Source organism: Platalea leucorodia (assembly GCF_965183815.1).
Source record: "Platalea leucorodia genome assembly, chromosome: 3".
Classification (NCBI taxonomy): Eukaryota; Metazoa; Chordata; class Aves; order Pelecaniformes; family Threskiornithidae; genus Platalea; species Platalea leucorodia.
Window position 1 is genome coordinate 100,118,487 of NC_138825.1, and position 17,904 is coordinate 100,136,390.

Sequence of the window (17,904 nt, forward strand, 5' to 3'; positions counted from 1 at the left end):
CATATCTGACACGTAGTTTTCCTTTGCATCACTTCTGTAATGTATGTTATACTCAAGGGAATTGAGCAGCTGAACACGTCGTACTGCCTGGCGGTCATGCAGGGGTCCATGGCTGATACTCGGTGACCGTGCACTTTGAACCTGTTAATTCATCTATTCAAGTTGATAGCTACCAGTTAATGATAGAATTAATTATTTGCACTGCAGAACCCTCTTGTGGGAGTCCAGTCATACAGCAAACTAACAAATGTGCTTTTTGGATTCCAGTGACGGTACCTAAGCCCCTGCTGCTTTTCTAAGCGTAACCGCAGACCTCTGGCTGGCGTTGCAGAACCCCAACAGTAATTGTACGTAAGCCAGCGAGCAAGCGTGGCCCAGCAAGCTTGGTTTCCTCCAAACTACCTTACCACCTTGTTGTAGGAGGCAACAGCCGTGCGTATCTTCTTTTTTATGCTTAAATAGTATTGACAGAAGAAACTACTTCTCTCTGTTAAATATGGCATCTAAACAGGTAGTCAAGATTACAGAAGAAAAAAATGCAGCACTGTTTAGATCTGAGATGAAAGTTGCTGTAACAGAATAAGAGAAACTTTTGAACAGGTCCCTGTCCCAGAAGTGTTCCACAAGTCACCTCAAAGCCAGGTGAGGCCTGGTACTGAACTGGACTCATTCTTGGGTTTCTAGTAGTAGGGGAATACTGATAAATAATTTGTGGAGTGAGTGAGCTCTCTTCTCTTACTGAGATAAACGTGGGTCAGCAGAACCAACTAAAGTTGGTCAAAAAAAAGTAGAAATTAATCTGGACCAGCAGAAATACCGCTCTCGTTACAAGGGTAAATGTGCATCGTTACTACTAAATGACTTAATCTTATGTGCAAGTTCACGTGACTCTGAATGGTTAAAGCAGACAACATACATAACTGTTTTTATCACCAGCGTGATCTCAAGTAAAAGTAAAAAAAAAAAAAAAAAGAGTGAACGTAACTTCCAGTAAATCCTCAAGTGGAAAAATAAATGTTTAAAACTGAATATTCTGTGTATGCCGTTCCTGTAAAATCCCTACGAGTCAATTCTGCTGCTCTCTTGTAAGTGCCGTGAGTTGTGTCATGCAATGTAAACATGTTTATTTCATTACTGTTTGATCTGATACAGGTCACGACTTTTGTGGTTATATTCAATTGTCAGTGTATTAAATCGCAAAAAAAAAAAAAAAAAAGTGGTATGACCCTGTAGCTGCGCAAGCTGAGTCTGCTCCAGGAACTGGTGCGCCTGATCCCGGTCCGTGTGGTGCAGACAGTCGGGATCCGAGGCAGCACGCACGGGTGCTCCCAAAGGAACAAGCGTGGGCACCCCGGTCTAACAGAGACGCTGTTTGTGAGCTCTTGCCTCCGATTGCTCCGCCGCCCAGTTGAAACACAAAATACGGATTCTGTTTGGCTCTTTCTGGTCATTTTCTTTTCCATGCTTGGCCTGGCTAATACCGCGACGAGGTTTAAGTGAATGTTTGTAGGCATTGGAAGTGGCATTAAAATATTACTAACGTATCAAAGATGCCTGATGCATTTTCTGAAAAGAAACGGGTAAACAGTCACTAGGGGCTGTTTGTTTGTTTGTTTGTTTGTTTGTTTTAGTGAAACACAACTGATGGCAGCTGGGTCTGCCTCTTGACCCAGGCATCTCAGGAATCCGGGCGGTAATATCCTCCTGCTTCCTCTTGCATGCAGTTCTGCACACAGGAAAACAATTTGCTTGCTTAACACCCCAGTAAGGATTAATTAGCGATGTTTTACGCAAGAAAAAAATCTTGAAATGTGAGAAAACTCATTTTTACGGTCATGTATTTTTAGGTTGGGGAAGTGCTTAACTTAATTGTATTAAGTGAAGACCTTGAGAAAATGGATGCTCTGCAGGCGGGGGTTTGTCTGTATGGTGCCGCCGCCTCGGGTTCCGCTTCAGGAGGCTGGTGGCCGGTTCATGTGGCTGCTGCAAACACCTGGGTACCTTCTGGCATCACTGGGAAGATGTTTCATGCTGGCGAATGTCCTGTTTCCAAGGCTGGCTTGTGCTGAGAAGCGGAATGCAGCCTTGTTTTATTGCTCAGGAGATCACGGGACCAAAGGTTTTTCACTGGTTTTTCTTGCGCTTTCTGTGTCCCAGCTGCCTCGTGCCTGCTGAGCCTCGCCTACTGCGTGCTGGGTTTTGACAACAGAGCAGTGAAAGAGAAAAACTTTAATCTGTTCTTTTGCTGATCCCCATCATAGGATCGTGCCCCTGTACTCGGCACTGGTGAGGCCACACCTCGAGTGCTGTGTTCAGTTTTGGGCCCCTCACTACAAGAAGGACATCGAGGTGCTGGAGCGTGTCCAGAGAAGGGCAACGAAGCTGGTGAAGGGTCTAGAGCACAAGTCTTATGAGGAGCGGCTGAGGGAGCTGGGGTTGTTTAGCCTGGAGAAAAGCAGGCTTGGGGGAGACCTTATCACTCTCTACAACTACCTGAAAGGAGGTTGTAGCAAGGTGGGGGCTGGGCTCCTCTCCCTAGTAACAAGCAACAGGACAAGAGGAAACGGCCTCAAGCTGCACCAGGGGAAGTTTAGGTTGAATATTAGGAAAAACTTCTTCACTGAAAGGGCAGTCAGGCACTGGACCAGGCTGCCCAGGGAAGTGGTTGAGTCTCCATCCCTGGAGGTATTTAAAAGATGGGTAGACGTGGTGCTTCGGGACATGGTTTAGTGGTGGACTTGGCAGTGACAGGTTAACGCTTGGACTCGATGATCTTAAGGGTCTTTTCCAACCTTAATGATTCTATGATTGTATGTGTATGACGCCACCTATGTCCAGCTATTTTGAGTTACTTTAAGGGTAAGATATGTTTAAGATAGATAGCCAGCATGAAGCTACACTAAAAATAAAAAAGGTATTTATCTATCTTTTGCTGCGGCTTACAGGTATGACTGAGTAAAAGAAACGTTAAGGGCAGTATCACTGGTTTGAAAATTAGATTGTTCAAATCTCTGGGATCTTTAATGGATGCACGCGATCTGAAAGCGTAGGAGAGGGTGGGGGTGGCTGTGCGGCAGAGCCCTGTGGGTCAGATGGCGCGGGATTTAGGGAAGTGGAAGGGAAACAGAAGAAAGAATTTTAAAAATAAACCGGTAACTTAGGTCAAAATAAGTCAAATCATCTACACTGTCAGCTCATCTGTAGATACAGAGGTTGTGAATGTTTCATTTTGTCCTTGAGAACAAAACCACTTGTACCGGTACAAGTGCTATAAAAAATAAAGATGTTTTTAGCTATTGGTACAATGAAGAGGATTAAAAAAAAAGAACACAAAAAAACCCCTTAACATTCTTGGCCTGGATAACCTTATAGTGGCCTTAAAAAGCAAACAAATATTGAAGGAATATTCTAAGCATCCATGAGCTGTGTTCAACATAACTAATTCACAGCATGATTTCTGAGGACAACCTGTGCCGTCTGTTGTTGGCGGGGGGGTTAATGTGAAATAGCTGGAAGCTTTACCTCGTTTATGTTAAAAGAAGTTTACAGGGATCTGAAACATATGAAAATAAATGAGCTATTTTTAAAGTCGAGTTACAGAATTAATCTCATCAGGTTCTTAGGGACTTTTCACAATCTCAAAGCTAAAAATTTGTTTGGGAAGCTCCCCTGAAGTGCCGGTCCTGTGAATAAAATGCAGTGACGGCAACCTCGCAGCCGCCGCGGCTGCCAAGGAGCGCGGGGTCCCCCAGCAGCGCGCCCGCGCGCGTGGAAGGCGTTTAAAGCCCTGGAGCCGCAGAGCTTCGGCTGCGCGGGAGGAGCCGGCCGTGACGAGCTCCCACCTTGGGCCGGTGCTGCGGGAGCGGCCGGGGGTGCTCAGGCCGAGGCTCAAGGCAGCCCGCTCCCACTGAGGAAGCTGCGGGCACTGGCGTTGCGTCCAGCTCCCTCCCGCCACGCTCGCAGCTCCGCTTTAACCCGAGCCAGGCTCTGAGCCCAGAAGCCCGGGGCAGGGCTGAGCCGCAGAGCCCCACGCTGCTCTGAGGAGAGTGCTGCCCTGCGGTGCAGTACCGCAAGGCTGGCGGGCGACGGAGGGGTGCAAAGTTCCAGGCTTACCCTAAAATCTGCAACTTTTGCCCCCCAGCTGGTGAGTCAGAGTGCAGCAATGATGGGCAGAAATTATGGGGGGTGAGAGGGTGGAAGGAAAAAACCAGACAAAGCTAAAGCAGCCCTCCCCCAAAAGCAGGTAATATTAAATTTAAGAAGTGTAGTGTTGTCCTACACAAGAAACAGCTATGGTATCTACTAGCTGAGAATTCAACCATTTTGCTCTGTTGAGTCACAGATAATAACGCAAAACCAATCTGCAGTATAGTAGCTGAACAATACCATTCCCCTTTGTATTTATCTTTTAAAAAACCCACCCAGCAGCCTCAGCACGCAGACTAGATGGCGGGAGGCAGGATGGGCCACGGGGCAGGCGGGGAACGGCGCGTCGCCCGAGCTGGCGCTCGTTTCTAGCCTCGGCTGCGGCCGTTGCCTGGAGGTGTTGCTTTTCACGTCCTCAGTTACCAACCGGAGGTCGCTGTCTGTCTCCTGAAAGTATGGTCATCTACTTGGGAATAGTGCCGAATCATTCACGTTACAAATGGCAAGGAGTAGGCCAGGGTGGTGGTTATGAAAATACCATATACAGTTTATTAATGGTTTTGATTTATTGCCATGATTTGTCTTTTTTTTCCCCAAAAGTCTGGTTCGCACCCTATGTATACAGCAGAGAAAAGCTGAAATCTCATTATACGACAAAACGACTTTTTAGTTTAAAAAACAACCCAGGAGAATGGAGGAAAGGCTAGATTTTGACGGTTCCTGACAGTTCAGCAGAAGCACAATTACAGTTTGCAATAGAGCGGTATCGACTCTACAGGAGAACTCCGGATAGCATTCTTTATTGCCAAAAGAAAATGCCAATGCTACCAAAACCCATTAAATGCTCGCACCTCGCAATCATCAAAGATACTTTGGTGCGTGTGCATGCGTGTATACGCGCGTGCGTGTACAGAGAATTTTTTTTCTTAGCTTCTGTGTGCTTTTTATGGAGGTTTGCTCATCCTGTGATTTGCCAGAAGTAGCCAGGAGGATAGGTTTAATCCTGTTTGCTGTTGCAAGACTGTCGAACAGATGATTTCTGGTGCTCCAACAACATGATGGACTTTTCGGAATTTTCTAAGTTTCTGAGCAGAGTCTCTAGCCGCCTTTTGATTTTCTTCTGATCCTCGATGGCACATCCGATTACCACAGACTGAAATTTCTGATCGATGGGTCCCGCTGGCACGTCGGATGTGCACGCGCCGTAAAGCGACATTAAGCGGATTTTGGCGTCTTCCAAATCGTCTAGAAGTTTATTGACAATTTCATCGATCATCTTCGTGGCGTGCAGTAGGGACTCCTGCTGCTGGGCGTTTCGGATGGTTTCTACAGAAACCTCCACAGTGAGGGTTCGGCCCATCAGACGATTAGCAGTCAAATTAAGTTCTTCTCTCTCACCTAAATCAAAGCCAATAAAATATTCTAGGTTACAGGCGAATACTTTCCTGTGCAAGTAACATCACCAAGACAATCAAACTGCTACAACTTTGCGATAAACAAGGTTGTTTTTTTAAGTGACAATCGACAAGATTTCCAGGGGCCAGAAAGGAGTTGTTTGCATTTGCCTAAGCCCTACTGATTTCGCAGAAGCTCGCATCTTCTGATTTGAGATGAGGCATCGAGCTCTACTGAAAAGGTAAGCAGTGCTTTTCCGCTGCTGCCCCGGTGCTCGCTGTGTCGCGTTACGGCAAAGCATACGGTATGATCAGGAAACATTACTCATTAGCAGAACAGGCGCGCTGAGGACCTTCCGTGCCACCGCGAGGGAGAGATTTAGACAGTACCCCAGGCGGCCATAAAGAGAAAACAGATTTCTGGCTACCAGATGCAATTAGGGCCCATGAAAAAAATGGTTTTCTGTTTTCTGAAAACTTAGTATTTTCCTCAAATATGGACACAGCATATCTGACATGCAGGCTCTTGAAGAGCCAATAAACCAGCAATTTAAAGCACCTAATATAAAACAGAGATTTAGGGAATATAAAGTTATATATCACACAAGCACAACGATCTTAATCCTCAGGTTCTTGCAGGCTGTACACTTCACAGCGCTCACGCCTGCCCAGGAGTCAAAGCCATTAAAGTGCTGGGTTTTCAGCTATATTTAATCATCATCATTATGACCAACTTCCCTCCCTCAGCTGAGCTATATTTTGAAAATAAATCAGTGAACCGAGTACGGGCTTTCACATACACAGCGGTGCCAGTCCCGGCAGACCGTCCAGCGGAGCAGTACGTGAATTTACGCTGCCAAGGAAAAGGGGATCCCAGGGTAAGGGATGGCCCCTCAGGAGCCGTAGCTGGCTCCGGCGCCCGTGCCATTACCAGCAGCACGCAGTCAAACGGAGCTGCTCCCTAAGGCATGGGCTGTCCTGACTTCAGGTCAGTGGGGAGGGCATGGCAAAGCAGCTTCTCACCTTCGCTGATGTGCCTCATGTCCTGGCTGTTCTGTATATTGTGGATCATTTCTAGCAGGATTTCTTTCTCCTGTTCCATGGCAGACGCTGCGTCACGGAAAGCTTCTACCCTGAACATGGTTGAACCAAACAAAATGTTTAGATAATAAAATAGCTGTTCACCTATAGAGCTGCCAAGAATTGTTTCTTTAAACTTCAGCTTCAGAAGTACAGTCAGTTCTTAATTATCCATGAGCCAGACTCTGTGATTTCATGACCTTCTCCCATACCTTAACTTCACTTTTCAAGACTCAATATGATTTTAAAAAACAACCAAATGGGGGGGAAAAAAAAACCCAAACAAAAACCAAGCCAAAACCCAGTAATTTGATCAGACTTAAATCTTTTATTTTAGTGGCAGTGCTGTTCTGTCCTCCGCAGTTAGTCTGGATATCCAGAGCCTGCCGGTACTACAGCCCCGTAGCAGAAGTGCCGTAGCTCACTGGCAATTATTATCAGCTGCTTAGCTAGAAGAGAAACGGACCGAGTCCCCATCGGGGAGCTTGGAGGTGAAGGCGGCAGCTGCGGGGACGGAGGCAGCACGGGGGCCTGCTTTCCCCGCCGCCCCCGGGCCAGCAGCGCAGGACCCCACAAAGCAACAAACGCTCCGGAAAACGCAAACACCGCCTTGCAGCCCAACGACCCCTTTCACGAGGGGGAAAAACGCGTGAGAGGGACAAAGCTCCCACGCTTTTATTAACGTGACAAGGGCTTCCCCCTGCGTGGCATGCCTCGGTTGCTGGGAGGAGATGCTGGACCGCCTGCCCTCACGGTCACTGGTGTTTCCCCTGCAGCGATGCTCGCTGTGATGCACACCGGGAGGAAGCTTCTCTGGGAGCAGCTCCTATTTCTGGGCTTGCAGGGAAGCACGTAACCGGGTTCCTCCCGAAACAGGACCCCCTGCTCCTGTTCACTGTGCTGAAACCCACGTGTGATGCAGTGGGGGGCGAGGGGAAAGCCCATCAGAAACTGCTCTCCCTGGTAACTACTGGGTCTCGGTAAGCTGCGTGGTTGTGTGCCCACCGCCTGCCCTCCTCCTGGTGGCATAAGGTACAGGCCCACCTGGCCACGGGCGATGGGGAAATGCCGTACTAGAAATCTGAGTCTAGTTCCTTAATTCACATCTTATTCCCCGGCATGGTTTTAGGGTAGAGGGTTTTTGCATTCAGCCCAGTCATCTGGAAGAGCACATCTGGGGGCAGGAGGGAAACATCCCCCTCGTCTGGCTTTGCCCTGGAGGCCTGAGGGTAGGGGTTCGTAGAGGACTTGCCAAGCTGCACCTGGCTGCAAGAGTTGTGCCAAAAAACGTCAACTCTGCATTCCCAGACCCCACAGAAAAGCAGAATATCATGTGAACCTGCCTGACGGTTCCAGGTGCTTTCAGCGCGCAGCTCGGGAGGTCTGGCTGCTGTAAGCAGCTCGGGAATCCATCTATCCCGAAATGTTTATTAAACCTGGCCAGAACCGGGGAAACAAACCAAAACACTGTTAAGTCTCTTGGATGCTCTGTGCTCTTCAGCGTTACTGGATGCAGCCCTGAGACGGTGGTGGCTCATCGCCGCTTCTGTAGATAAGGGCTTGGCTGATGAGACAGGTATGGAGCTGCTGCTCCTTCCCCAAAGGCTGGCCGAGGGCAGGTAACTTCGGGAAAAGAGCAGCAAGAGAAAAGAGGGCAAAAAAAGGCAGAATGGGAGCATCTGAGGATATAAATAGACTTCACATGCAGCCTGCTCACGAAATGGTTCTGTTTTACTAAATATTTAGCCTAATTTAGTCAGTGAAAGCACAAGCTTCGGGTCTCGCCTTTAATGTTCATTCTGAGGAGGAGTGGGAAAAGTTAATGCAATGCAAATTCTTGCCGAGAGCAAATACTTTTAATTATTATTTTGGACTGGTTAGTAAGAGCAATGAGGCAGGTGGAGTCATTTCATACTTCAGATGTCTGCACTTTATAATTTAGGAAGTCTAGCAATATTTTCATAAATGCCTCACCATGCCTTTTTAAAAAAACTAGTATTTTCACAATTTAAAAAATGCATTGTGGTCGCTGGAAAGCTTAAAATTAAAACTTGGAAGTGTAGAATGTCAATTTTAATAATGTTTTTAAATCAGATTCAGTATATCATTGTACTGACTTAAAAACCAAAGGTCTGCCTTCAGCGGGTGGATCAATCCGTGATTTCCACAGGCTTTGCTGGGTCTTACAAAGAATGTGGAAAAACTGCATTGCAGAGATGCATCCTGAATTGGTGCAATTCTAAAAAGAGTGCCTAAAACATCGCTCCTTCCAAAAGCCAGCTACTGGTATGATGTAAGGTAGGACCCAAAAGCCAAATGATCAGAATTAATGATCGTATACTGAAAAAAAAAACCCTAGAACTTTGATTGATGTTATTTTACAGAAAGTCATATAACCAAATCTTGAGAACTATTTTATTTGCAATAATTGCTTCTTGGGAATTATTTTAACCACTTTTTCAACTGCAATACAGAGTGCCACACAACTAAAATCCACTGGGATTGTAATTTTAGTGTATGTGCTTCCATAAACGGCAGTCAAGATGAGCGTCCACCCCAGCACCGCGTAACGGCACGTGAAGGAGGCGCAGCAGCTCCTGCCGCCGGGGCAGAGGGACAGGGAAGCAGCAAGTCAGGACTCCCCCACCCCTCTGCGATCCCTTCTAAAAATGTCCATCTTGACCAATTAAGAGCAGCGTGACGGGATTAAATCACCCTAAAAAATAAACTCCTCGGCTTTCAGAGACCTCTCGAGGGCAGGGCGGAGGCACAGTGCGATAACACAGCATACTGGCAGCAAAGGCAGCGCCTCAGCAGCCAGCCAGCGGGAGTTACACGCTCAAACAGAAGATGAGGGGGAAAATGGCCTGAGAAAGGCAGGACAGTGGAGCAGAGGAAAGGGCCAGCTGCTAGGGGCCTGGAGGTCAAGGCAATGGGGTAGGATCATTTCAGAACAGCACTCTAGGGGGGAAAAAAAAACATAAGGAAACCACTCACACCAGCCTCAGGAAAATAAATAGTGCTCCAGAGAAGATGCTGGGGGCTTTATCAAGGTGAGACACCCACCACAGCCTCACCCTGTTTCGCTGCCCCAGGTTGTACCGAGGCCAGAGCCCGGGAGAGGCCCCGGCGCCGGCAGGGCCGCGCACCTTTCTCGCCTTACTCGCTGCAGGAGTGTCAGGTTTACATCTCGCCGTCAGCTCTCCTAACTTCTTTCCTAAAATGTGCTTTAACTTCCTAGGTTTGTGTAAATCTTTACTTTCTTGGGGTGGGGAAAGGAGATTGGAAGAGATAAACCTCTAGCAGAGGTGACTGCTGTGGAAAAGGGTGGAAACACAATCCAAGTCTCAAAAAAACAACCAACCAAAGAACAGAAGGCAAAGAAAAGAGAACACGAGACGCTCATATTTATGCCCAATTATCAATTATCTCGATGCAACAGCATGGTCTTTTTCTAACAAACAGATTAAAACTTACAATCATATTTTTACTTGGAGTGTATTTGTCACTTTGAACATCAACTAAATATTCCACCCATTACCTAAGACTAAAAAAAAAAACATTCCTTCCTTCTGATTTTTCCCAGTCCGAGCGCAATTAGCCGCGCAGTGCCTTTCTTTCCTACATACCATTTACATGAGCAGAGCATTCCCCCGAGGAACAGGTGGACCAGCCTGTGCTTTTGTTTCCAGATGAGCAACTCGATACCCGCTTTCTTAGGACAGCTGCAGTAACTACGTCCTTTAAACTACTGACTGACTGAAATAGCTCACCATTAAAGCTTGCGTGCTGGAGGTGCAGATAAGTTTTCAAAGGAAATAAGAAACATCTGAAGGCAGTGCAGCTTTTTTCCTGAAACGGAGCTGAGCACACTGGATGGAGGCAAAGAGTTTCACCCCAGCATCCTCAGCTGCTTAAACAGAGTTTCCATTCTCAGGTGAGGGGTCCCACGAGCATACAAATGAACGGTGGGGGAATACGGTTGTTCCGATGGAGAACAGGAGAAAAAGCGCAAAAAATTAAGATTAAAAGAAAGCAAGAGTCTGACTTATCTTGTGTATCATTATACCTAGGACTGCGTGTTCACATAACACAACCACCAGAACACGGTGACTCATAAACAGAGACTCTGGTCCCGCTTCCAGCTGCTCCCGAGATGTCTTGGCCTTCACCAGCAGCCAGGGCAACACGAAGGTCCAAGCCCTGACAGGGACAAACGTACCACCTGCCCCCCTTGCCGCCCCTGCCGGGGGGCTCGCTCCCTGCCAGCCGAATTAACCCCCCTTTCCTGCTCGCTTTCCCTACAGAAGAGTCCCTCCGCAAACGCCTAGCAGGGAGGTACAAAAATACCCCGTTCCTGTCGGAAAAGCAGCTCTCACAGTGGAAGGGAAGGGAGAAAAGGGAAGGCTGTTCAAACCAGAGCATTTCCGAGGGGAGGAGGTTTGCCTCGCATTCAGCCAACCTTAAGCAACTTGAGAACTGAGGATTGTCGAGGGGTTAATTAAAGGCTGTAGTTCACTTCTTTGACAAATCTTCACTTATTATATTTACAAGCAAAATCTCGAGGGTCTATAGCTAAACTAAACCGGCTGGAGAAGGAAGAAGCATGGAAGCTCTTCCTCCTGTCATTTAAATTACTTTGAAATGAGGCACGTTGGTTAGTTGTGCATGGGAAAAAAAAAAGTAAGACTTGCGTGCCTTCAATCAAAGTAGCTTGACTCTTTTATCGTAACTGTTACTATGCCTGTTTGAAAGACCCACAGCAAACCGGGAAGTTTAATTTGGGGTTTAATTTCCGGTTAACCAAACTGTCTGCTTTGTTTCAGAGTCACTCAGCAAATTTAAAACACATTTTTGCATATTCTGACGCTCATTTTGTGATTATATATTCATGCGCTAGACCTGGATGTGAGCAGCGAGACTTGTTTGCAGACAGTGATTTTGTTTAGTCAAATTCAGAGAAGTCTGCGAAGGACTTCAAGGAGATTTAATCAAGCTAAGTGAAAGGCTAAATATGATAGTACATAAAGTCCACTCCTGAATAATGCAAAGTAATGCAGGCAGAAAGGGGAAAACGCAACTCCTGTATCCCACAGAGCACTTTTAATTACAGGAAAGTCCTAGAAACATTCTGGGTGGTTCTGTGAAAGCCGCTGATCAATATGCAGCTGTAATGAAGGAAAGGGCGTGTTGAAACACTACCGGCAGGAGGTGAATCAGTGGTACACCCACGGCACCCTGAGCATCCATCCACCTCCGAAAGGACACTGTGTAATTAAGAGAGAGCCGAGAGGACGAGGAAGATGATCAAAGGCAAGGAATTGTCTCTCATGCAGCCGAACTGGGAAAAAAGTCACATGGGCTCATTCGGGGAACGTCAAGGAGCAGGAGGAGACGGGGCGCGCCTTGGCGCAACGATGACATACGCAGCGTATTCGCAATTACTTCGGAAAAATACACCTCGGCTGCAGAACGCAACGCTATTCCCGTCACGGTGGCACGAGTCGTCGCCGCTCAGAGGGGAGGCGGGCGCCACGGCGGGTGACCAGGCGCCCGCAGCTCACCCGTCGGTGCGGGGGGAGGCCTGGGAGGCGCGAGGCCTCGCGCCCTGGCGCTCGGCACGGCGGCTTCGAGGCCTGCGAGGGCCCCCGACAGCCCAGCGCCACCACGGCTGCCACCCCCGGACCGCCGCCGCCGCCCCCTGCGCCGCCCGCCCGGCAGCCGGGGCCCTGGGCTGCGGGGCCACCGCCTCGCTGCTGCCCCGGCCCCGCAGGCGACCCGCGGTCCCCGCCTGCCAGGGGCTACCCAAGCCCTCGGGGGGACAAATCCGCAAAAGCCCCTCGCGCCTTCCCTGAAAAACGCCTGTTTTCACACAGTCACGCACATATTCCGATTTTCCCGTACTTCCAGGCCACGCTACTTCACCTGAGAGCAGCAGCTGCCATTTTCACACTTGCCCCCCCCCGCCCGCGATGAAGGGGGACCCCTTCGCCCCCGGTCACCTCAGGAAGCCTCACCCCAGCGTCGCTCCCCTCCCCTGCCGGCGGGGGAAGGCCCCGCGCCCGCCGCCGGGCCGCTGCGAGCAGCCACCGGCTCGGGGCGAGGCGGCTCCCCGCGCCCCGCAGCGCCCGGCCGCGGTCCCCCCCCGCCAGCCGCCACCCTCCGCCCGCCCGGGCCCGGCCCTGCCCGGCCGCCGCCCCCTCCTCCTCCTCCTCACCTGAGCTCCAGCTGGTCCAGGTTCTCGAGCAGGCGGCTCGAGCGGTCCGCCATGGAGGTGGAGCGGTAGAAGCGGCCCCGGAGCTGCCCGCCGGACTGCTGCTGCTGCTGCGGCTGCTGCTGCGCCCCCTCGTTGGCCTTGGCGCTGATCTTCGCCTGAGCCATAGCACCCGCCTGCTGCCGGCGGCGGATCCCGGCTGAGGCCGCTCCCTCCCCGCGTCCCGCAGGCGGCGGCGGCGGCCGAATGCCGGCACCTCGCTCATGGCCAAAGAAGGAGCCCGCCCCGCCGCCCGCCGCCTGCCCCCGCGGCCACCCCGCCTCCGCGCCGGGCCGCGGCCCCGCGGGCGCCGCCTCACGCAGCGCGGCGGGCCGGGCCGCCTCGCCCGGCCTGGCCTGGCCCGGTGCCCCCGGCCGGCTGCGGGGCGGCTCGGCGGGAGGAGGCACCGCTCCCCCTGCAGCAGAAGCGTGGATGGCGGCAGGCGGAATTCCTGGGCGAGCCGGGGCGCGGGTGACACGGGGGGGTTAAGCCCGCCGGGGGACGAGTGGCTCCTGTGGTCACCCCCTGTCCCGGCCCGCGGGTGCCCGAGAGCGGTGCCCAGCCGCCACGCACCCCGGCCCCGGGCGGCCGTGGGGCGCCTCCGCTTCTCCCCGAGGGCTCTGGGGCACGGGGGGGCCCCCAACCGCCCCGGCCCCTTCGTGACAAAAGGAGCAAAACCTGGGCCAGCCCCAGGCAGCATGAACTCTGTCTCCTGCTAACCCAGAAGCTAAGGGAGGAGTAGTGAGGGTTTCGGGATGTATAGTAACCTCCTTCGAGATGGCAGCTGTTCGTATGAGCATTTGCCTTCCAGAGCTGTTCTCTAGGGTTAGCTCATTTGCTTGCTCTTTCATTAAAGTAAGTAAGAAACACCACCACCACCACCCAACTGTTTTTATCAAAAAAGTGAGTTACGCAGCTGAAGCTTCTGAAAATGCAAGAAATGGGAGGGGGAAAACCAGAAATGCTGTAAAAATCCAGAAGCCTGTTTGAAGGGAGAGACAAGTTCGAGGAAAGTAAACCAGAGACAGGCCTCAGCGCAAGCAGAACCTGAACAGCGTAACTAAAACCAAGATACTTGAGATAGTCCCACTGATGGCACAGCTTTCTGGTGCCAGCTGCAAGAGCCCCCTGATTCCCCGCAAAAGAGAAGCCATTCTGCCAACCCTTATTGGCCAAGATAATACAAAAAAGCTTACTGGGAATAAAATTGTTTAATGTTCTCTTGCTATGCCAAAAAGAAAAAAAGGTATCTATCTATTTCATGGTAGCCAAGGTAGTGGATCTACATCAAGTAATGACTTATTCCAAGATCATATTTAACCTGGCTCTAGGGAACGGCACCTTCTCTCTCGCAAGCGCCCACCCTACCAACGTAGCAAACGACTCGCACAGAAATCTCTTGTACTTCAGGTTCCCACCGGGAGCGTTGGTTTCAGCAATTCAAGTCACACATAGGCTTTACTTGCCACTATTGTGAGTATTTAAGAAGGAATCTGCTTATCCCGAAAGTCCAGGTTTGGGCAAATACCCCATGGCTAACAGACCAATTTTTGGCACCCAGCTAAGAGGGATTTTGTTGCACACAGATACTGTTTTGTATGCTTATCCCGCTGTGAGTCAAAATAGCTGTTTTCTCAGGCTCGTCCATTCAGAATGATATCATGTCCCAAGCGCTCTCGTTAAATTAATTGCCTGCGTTTTCTTTGTTTTACATAGATGGATAAGTAAGGCTCATTGCCTCTGAGCTCATGGAAATAACTTCATTTGAACAATTGTTCCATCCATCTCTCTACGGTCTCTGTAGAACATAATTAAAAACGGCTTCCCACCCCAAACAGAAACCATTTGTAGCCATGACACACAGTTTGCAAACATTTTTTTCCTAGGATCCTTCTATTCTTCCCACACCCATTTATTAAGTATCAATTAGAGTGGGTTTAAAAAGAAGAAATCAAAATAGCTGCACAGCTACGAACATTTTTTCCTTGCACAGGGGTTTAATTCCACGCAGGCAGAAGCTGCAGTGAAACACAGGCACAGAACAGCTCTAGTTGTGTCCAAACTATCACATACAACTTACCCTCTTTAACTGCAAAATGGCATTTTACCCTAGAAGTGAGAATAGCACAAACCATGGAACGAAAACGCAGGTTTAAAAGCAAAAACGGTCTTCTGGGACAAGCCTCGACATCACTGCCTGTGCAAGCCGGGATATTTTCCCAGTTAGAAATTTGGAAGGACCATGAAAACTGCTTTTCCTGCTCCTGAGAGGGGTAGATTGCCCCCTGTCCCCTCTGTTTCTTGCCGAGGTATGTAAAGGGGCAGTTGTCACCACTTTTCCATAATAATAGATGGCTGGGCTGGAAAGACCGGAGTTTGCCTCTGGCGGAAGGGAAGTGACTCACAGCTGAACTGGGAGAAGTTTGGGGACACAGAAGGCAGGAACTGGGTCCTTTGGGACCACAAGGCAACAGGAGGAGGAACGGCCCCCACATCTGAACCAAAGCAGAGATTTCATCCTCCTCCTCCTTGCCGTCTGTGGTGAGGAACAGCGGTGGCTGGGTCAGGACTGCCGGTGCTGCCATGCCTGCGTCCCCCTCTCCTCACCTTCTCCGCAGCTGTGTTCACGTGAGGGACTGCACAGCCCTGCTCCGGCTGTGGGCACCAGCGAGAACAGGAGGAGAGGGTGTGTATCTCATGGCTTCTGCACTTCGCATCAGCAGTGAAGCCTCCGGCTGTCTCTTGTTTAAACTACAGCATCGTAAAAAACGGGTGCCACTTGCAAAACAGAGCAACGTACAGAAGAGTCTCATTCACATGTGCAGGGTCCCTTGAGGTAGCAGAAAGAGCAGCTTTCCCAGGTCTCGGACATCTGATGTATCTGTAGAAGTCCCAGAGCCAGGGAGATCTACACCAAAAGCACTGCAAATTGTCACATTGCTAAGCAGCATCTTAGTTCCAGCTTTGCCTTATTCCAACCCCTGATATACACCTTGTCGCATACCCTAACGCTTATACATGAGCTGTCATGGAATAGGATCAAAGAGAAGTCCACACCCAAGACATGCCACGCCAGATTATTTTCCTTCCTTCACCTACAGGAACTTCATCTGAAGAACCTTCTTCATACACAGGTGTTATGGAAACACAACAGCTCCCATGCATAGCAGAAGGATGCAACCGTGGCTTGAGCCAGCCAACCAAAGCCAGCCTGCAGTCTCCCCAGCACCGTAACAACAGCAGGAAAGATGGGCCAGTGTGAGTTTTTAGGATACGTTTTCAATCAAAATACGTACCTGCTATCACAGTAGGCTGCCCCTTCACTTCGCACCTGCTGAACCTGTGCTACTGTGTCTCCACTGCTGTTGTTATCAATGCTAATTAAAGCTAGCCCTGGGTTTGCCTATACACGTCGCAGTCATTTTACTGTGTAGGCAAGCTCTGAGGTCCCGAGCCTGTCAGAAGTCTGAACGAAGTCCTCTGTCTCAGAAGCGATCTGAAAGCTGGCATGGCCATTTCGGGGCATGCAGCAGTTCATTCTCACGGAGAAGAAAATTGCCCAGTAAAGGAGCCAGCGAATTCTGTACAGCTGCAGGTGCTCGGCCAATTGTCAACAGAGCTCTGAGCAAAAAATCAAGTGGAAGGACTCCCAGAAATTAGGATACTGCAGTCAGTGAAAGTGAACTTGCACAGATTTACAAAGGGAACGTTATGTTAAATTTCCATGCACGCAGAGCTTTGCCGTCAAAGTGCACGCTTTGCATGTACCTGCCACTTGCCATAAGTTTTCTGACTTGTTTACATCTACTTTTATAATATCTCGGACCCTATTATTTGACCCAGGTTGTTACAACTGAGCTCTAAACCACTTGAATTCAAAACTTCTACAGGAAACTTGAGGAGGTTTGGAAGCGTTAAAGAAATATGCAGATGCAGAGGTTAATAAAGCTGCTTAGCTGGAAAGAATCACCAGAAAGTATCTTTGTGCTAACGTCAGCCAATTTTTCTAAATTTAAATTTTGAAACAATTCGTCATTCATCTTCCTCACCTCCTTCCAATTTACAGCAGTCATTGTAAACATTGCTAGGACAGCACAAGCAGATGATAGAACACTTTCCTTTTAAGAAAGAAGACAGCGCAACTTCAAACCTCTATAAACTTCACCATATTTGGTAAAAATTCAGTAAAGGTTTGCATTCTGTCACCACTATAGCAATAGTAGTGGCCATTTCTGTACACCTTGAAGAGCTAAGAAAATTAACCCACCACCCAAGAACACATACAAAGCAAGTAGCTTACAGTAAGCTAATCTCCATTTTTAATTTTTTTTTTTTTTTATATTATTAAACTACAAAAGGAATCAGGTAGGCATGACATTTTAGTGCTCCAGCGACTTTCATAACAGTTGCTCTGACTTATTTGGCATCTCGTCTTGTCTCTGAATATGACCAAAAGAGGGATTTTGTTTGAAATGAAAGAATATGGCACACAAAGCACCAAAAACTAAGAGTCTTGTACCAATCTCGACTTGTCACGATTTCAGTTTTGTAAAACTTACGCATGCACCATACAGAAATTAAGAGCATTAAAATGAACAGCTAGTGGTAGCCAGGCAGAGATTGGACTTTTTCCTCATTAAAGATAAATACGAAAAAGTACCACAGGATTCCTTTAGACTAATGAAGGGTGAACTCAAACATCACCACAAAAGCAAATTCTCTTAAAAAGGGCAGGACAAATCACTTCTAGTACAAACATGAAGGATTCTGGGCAAGCTCCTTTTGACAGATGAGTTGTGCTTGTAAATGTAGACAAATCTCTCTGCATACGCAGGGCAAACCTCAAAAATTTCAGCCAGTTAAACAAGACTCCCCAGCCAGAAACATTAAATTCTGAAACACAACCACTTACAAGACATCTTTTCCCGCTGAAGAACAAGGTGCAGTACCACAAGCTGTTGGTGAGTAACAAGTCACACGTCTGCACACGCAGCATTTTAAGAATCCAATTTTCTCTGCTCTTCTGGAAAC

General features: G+C 48.9%; 1 protein-coding gene across 1 annotated transcript; it reads right to left on the reverse strand.

The window, feature by feature from the left end:
* Window positions 1-4,679: 4,679 nt before the first annotated feature.
* Window positions 4,680-13,001, reverse strand: BAG2 (BAG cochaperone 2; the record flags this gene model as incomplete). Its single annotated transcript, XM_082306582.1, has 3 exons — window positions 4,680-5,544; window positions 6,564-6,673; window positions 12,838-13,001. 3 exons carry the CDS (start codon window positions 12,999-13,001, stop codon window positions 5,144-5,146), a joined length of 675 nt encoding a protein of 224 aa, XP_082162708.1. The 3' UTR covers window positions 4,680-5,143.
* Window positions 13,002-17,904: the final 4,903 nt, after the last annotated feature.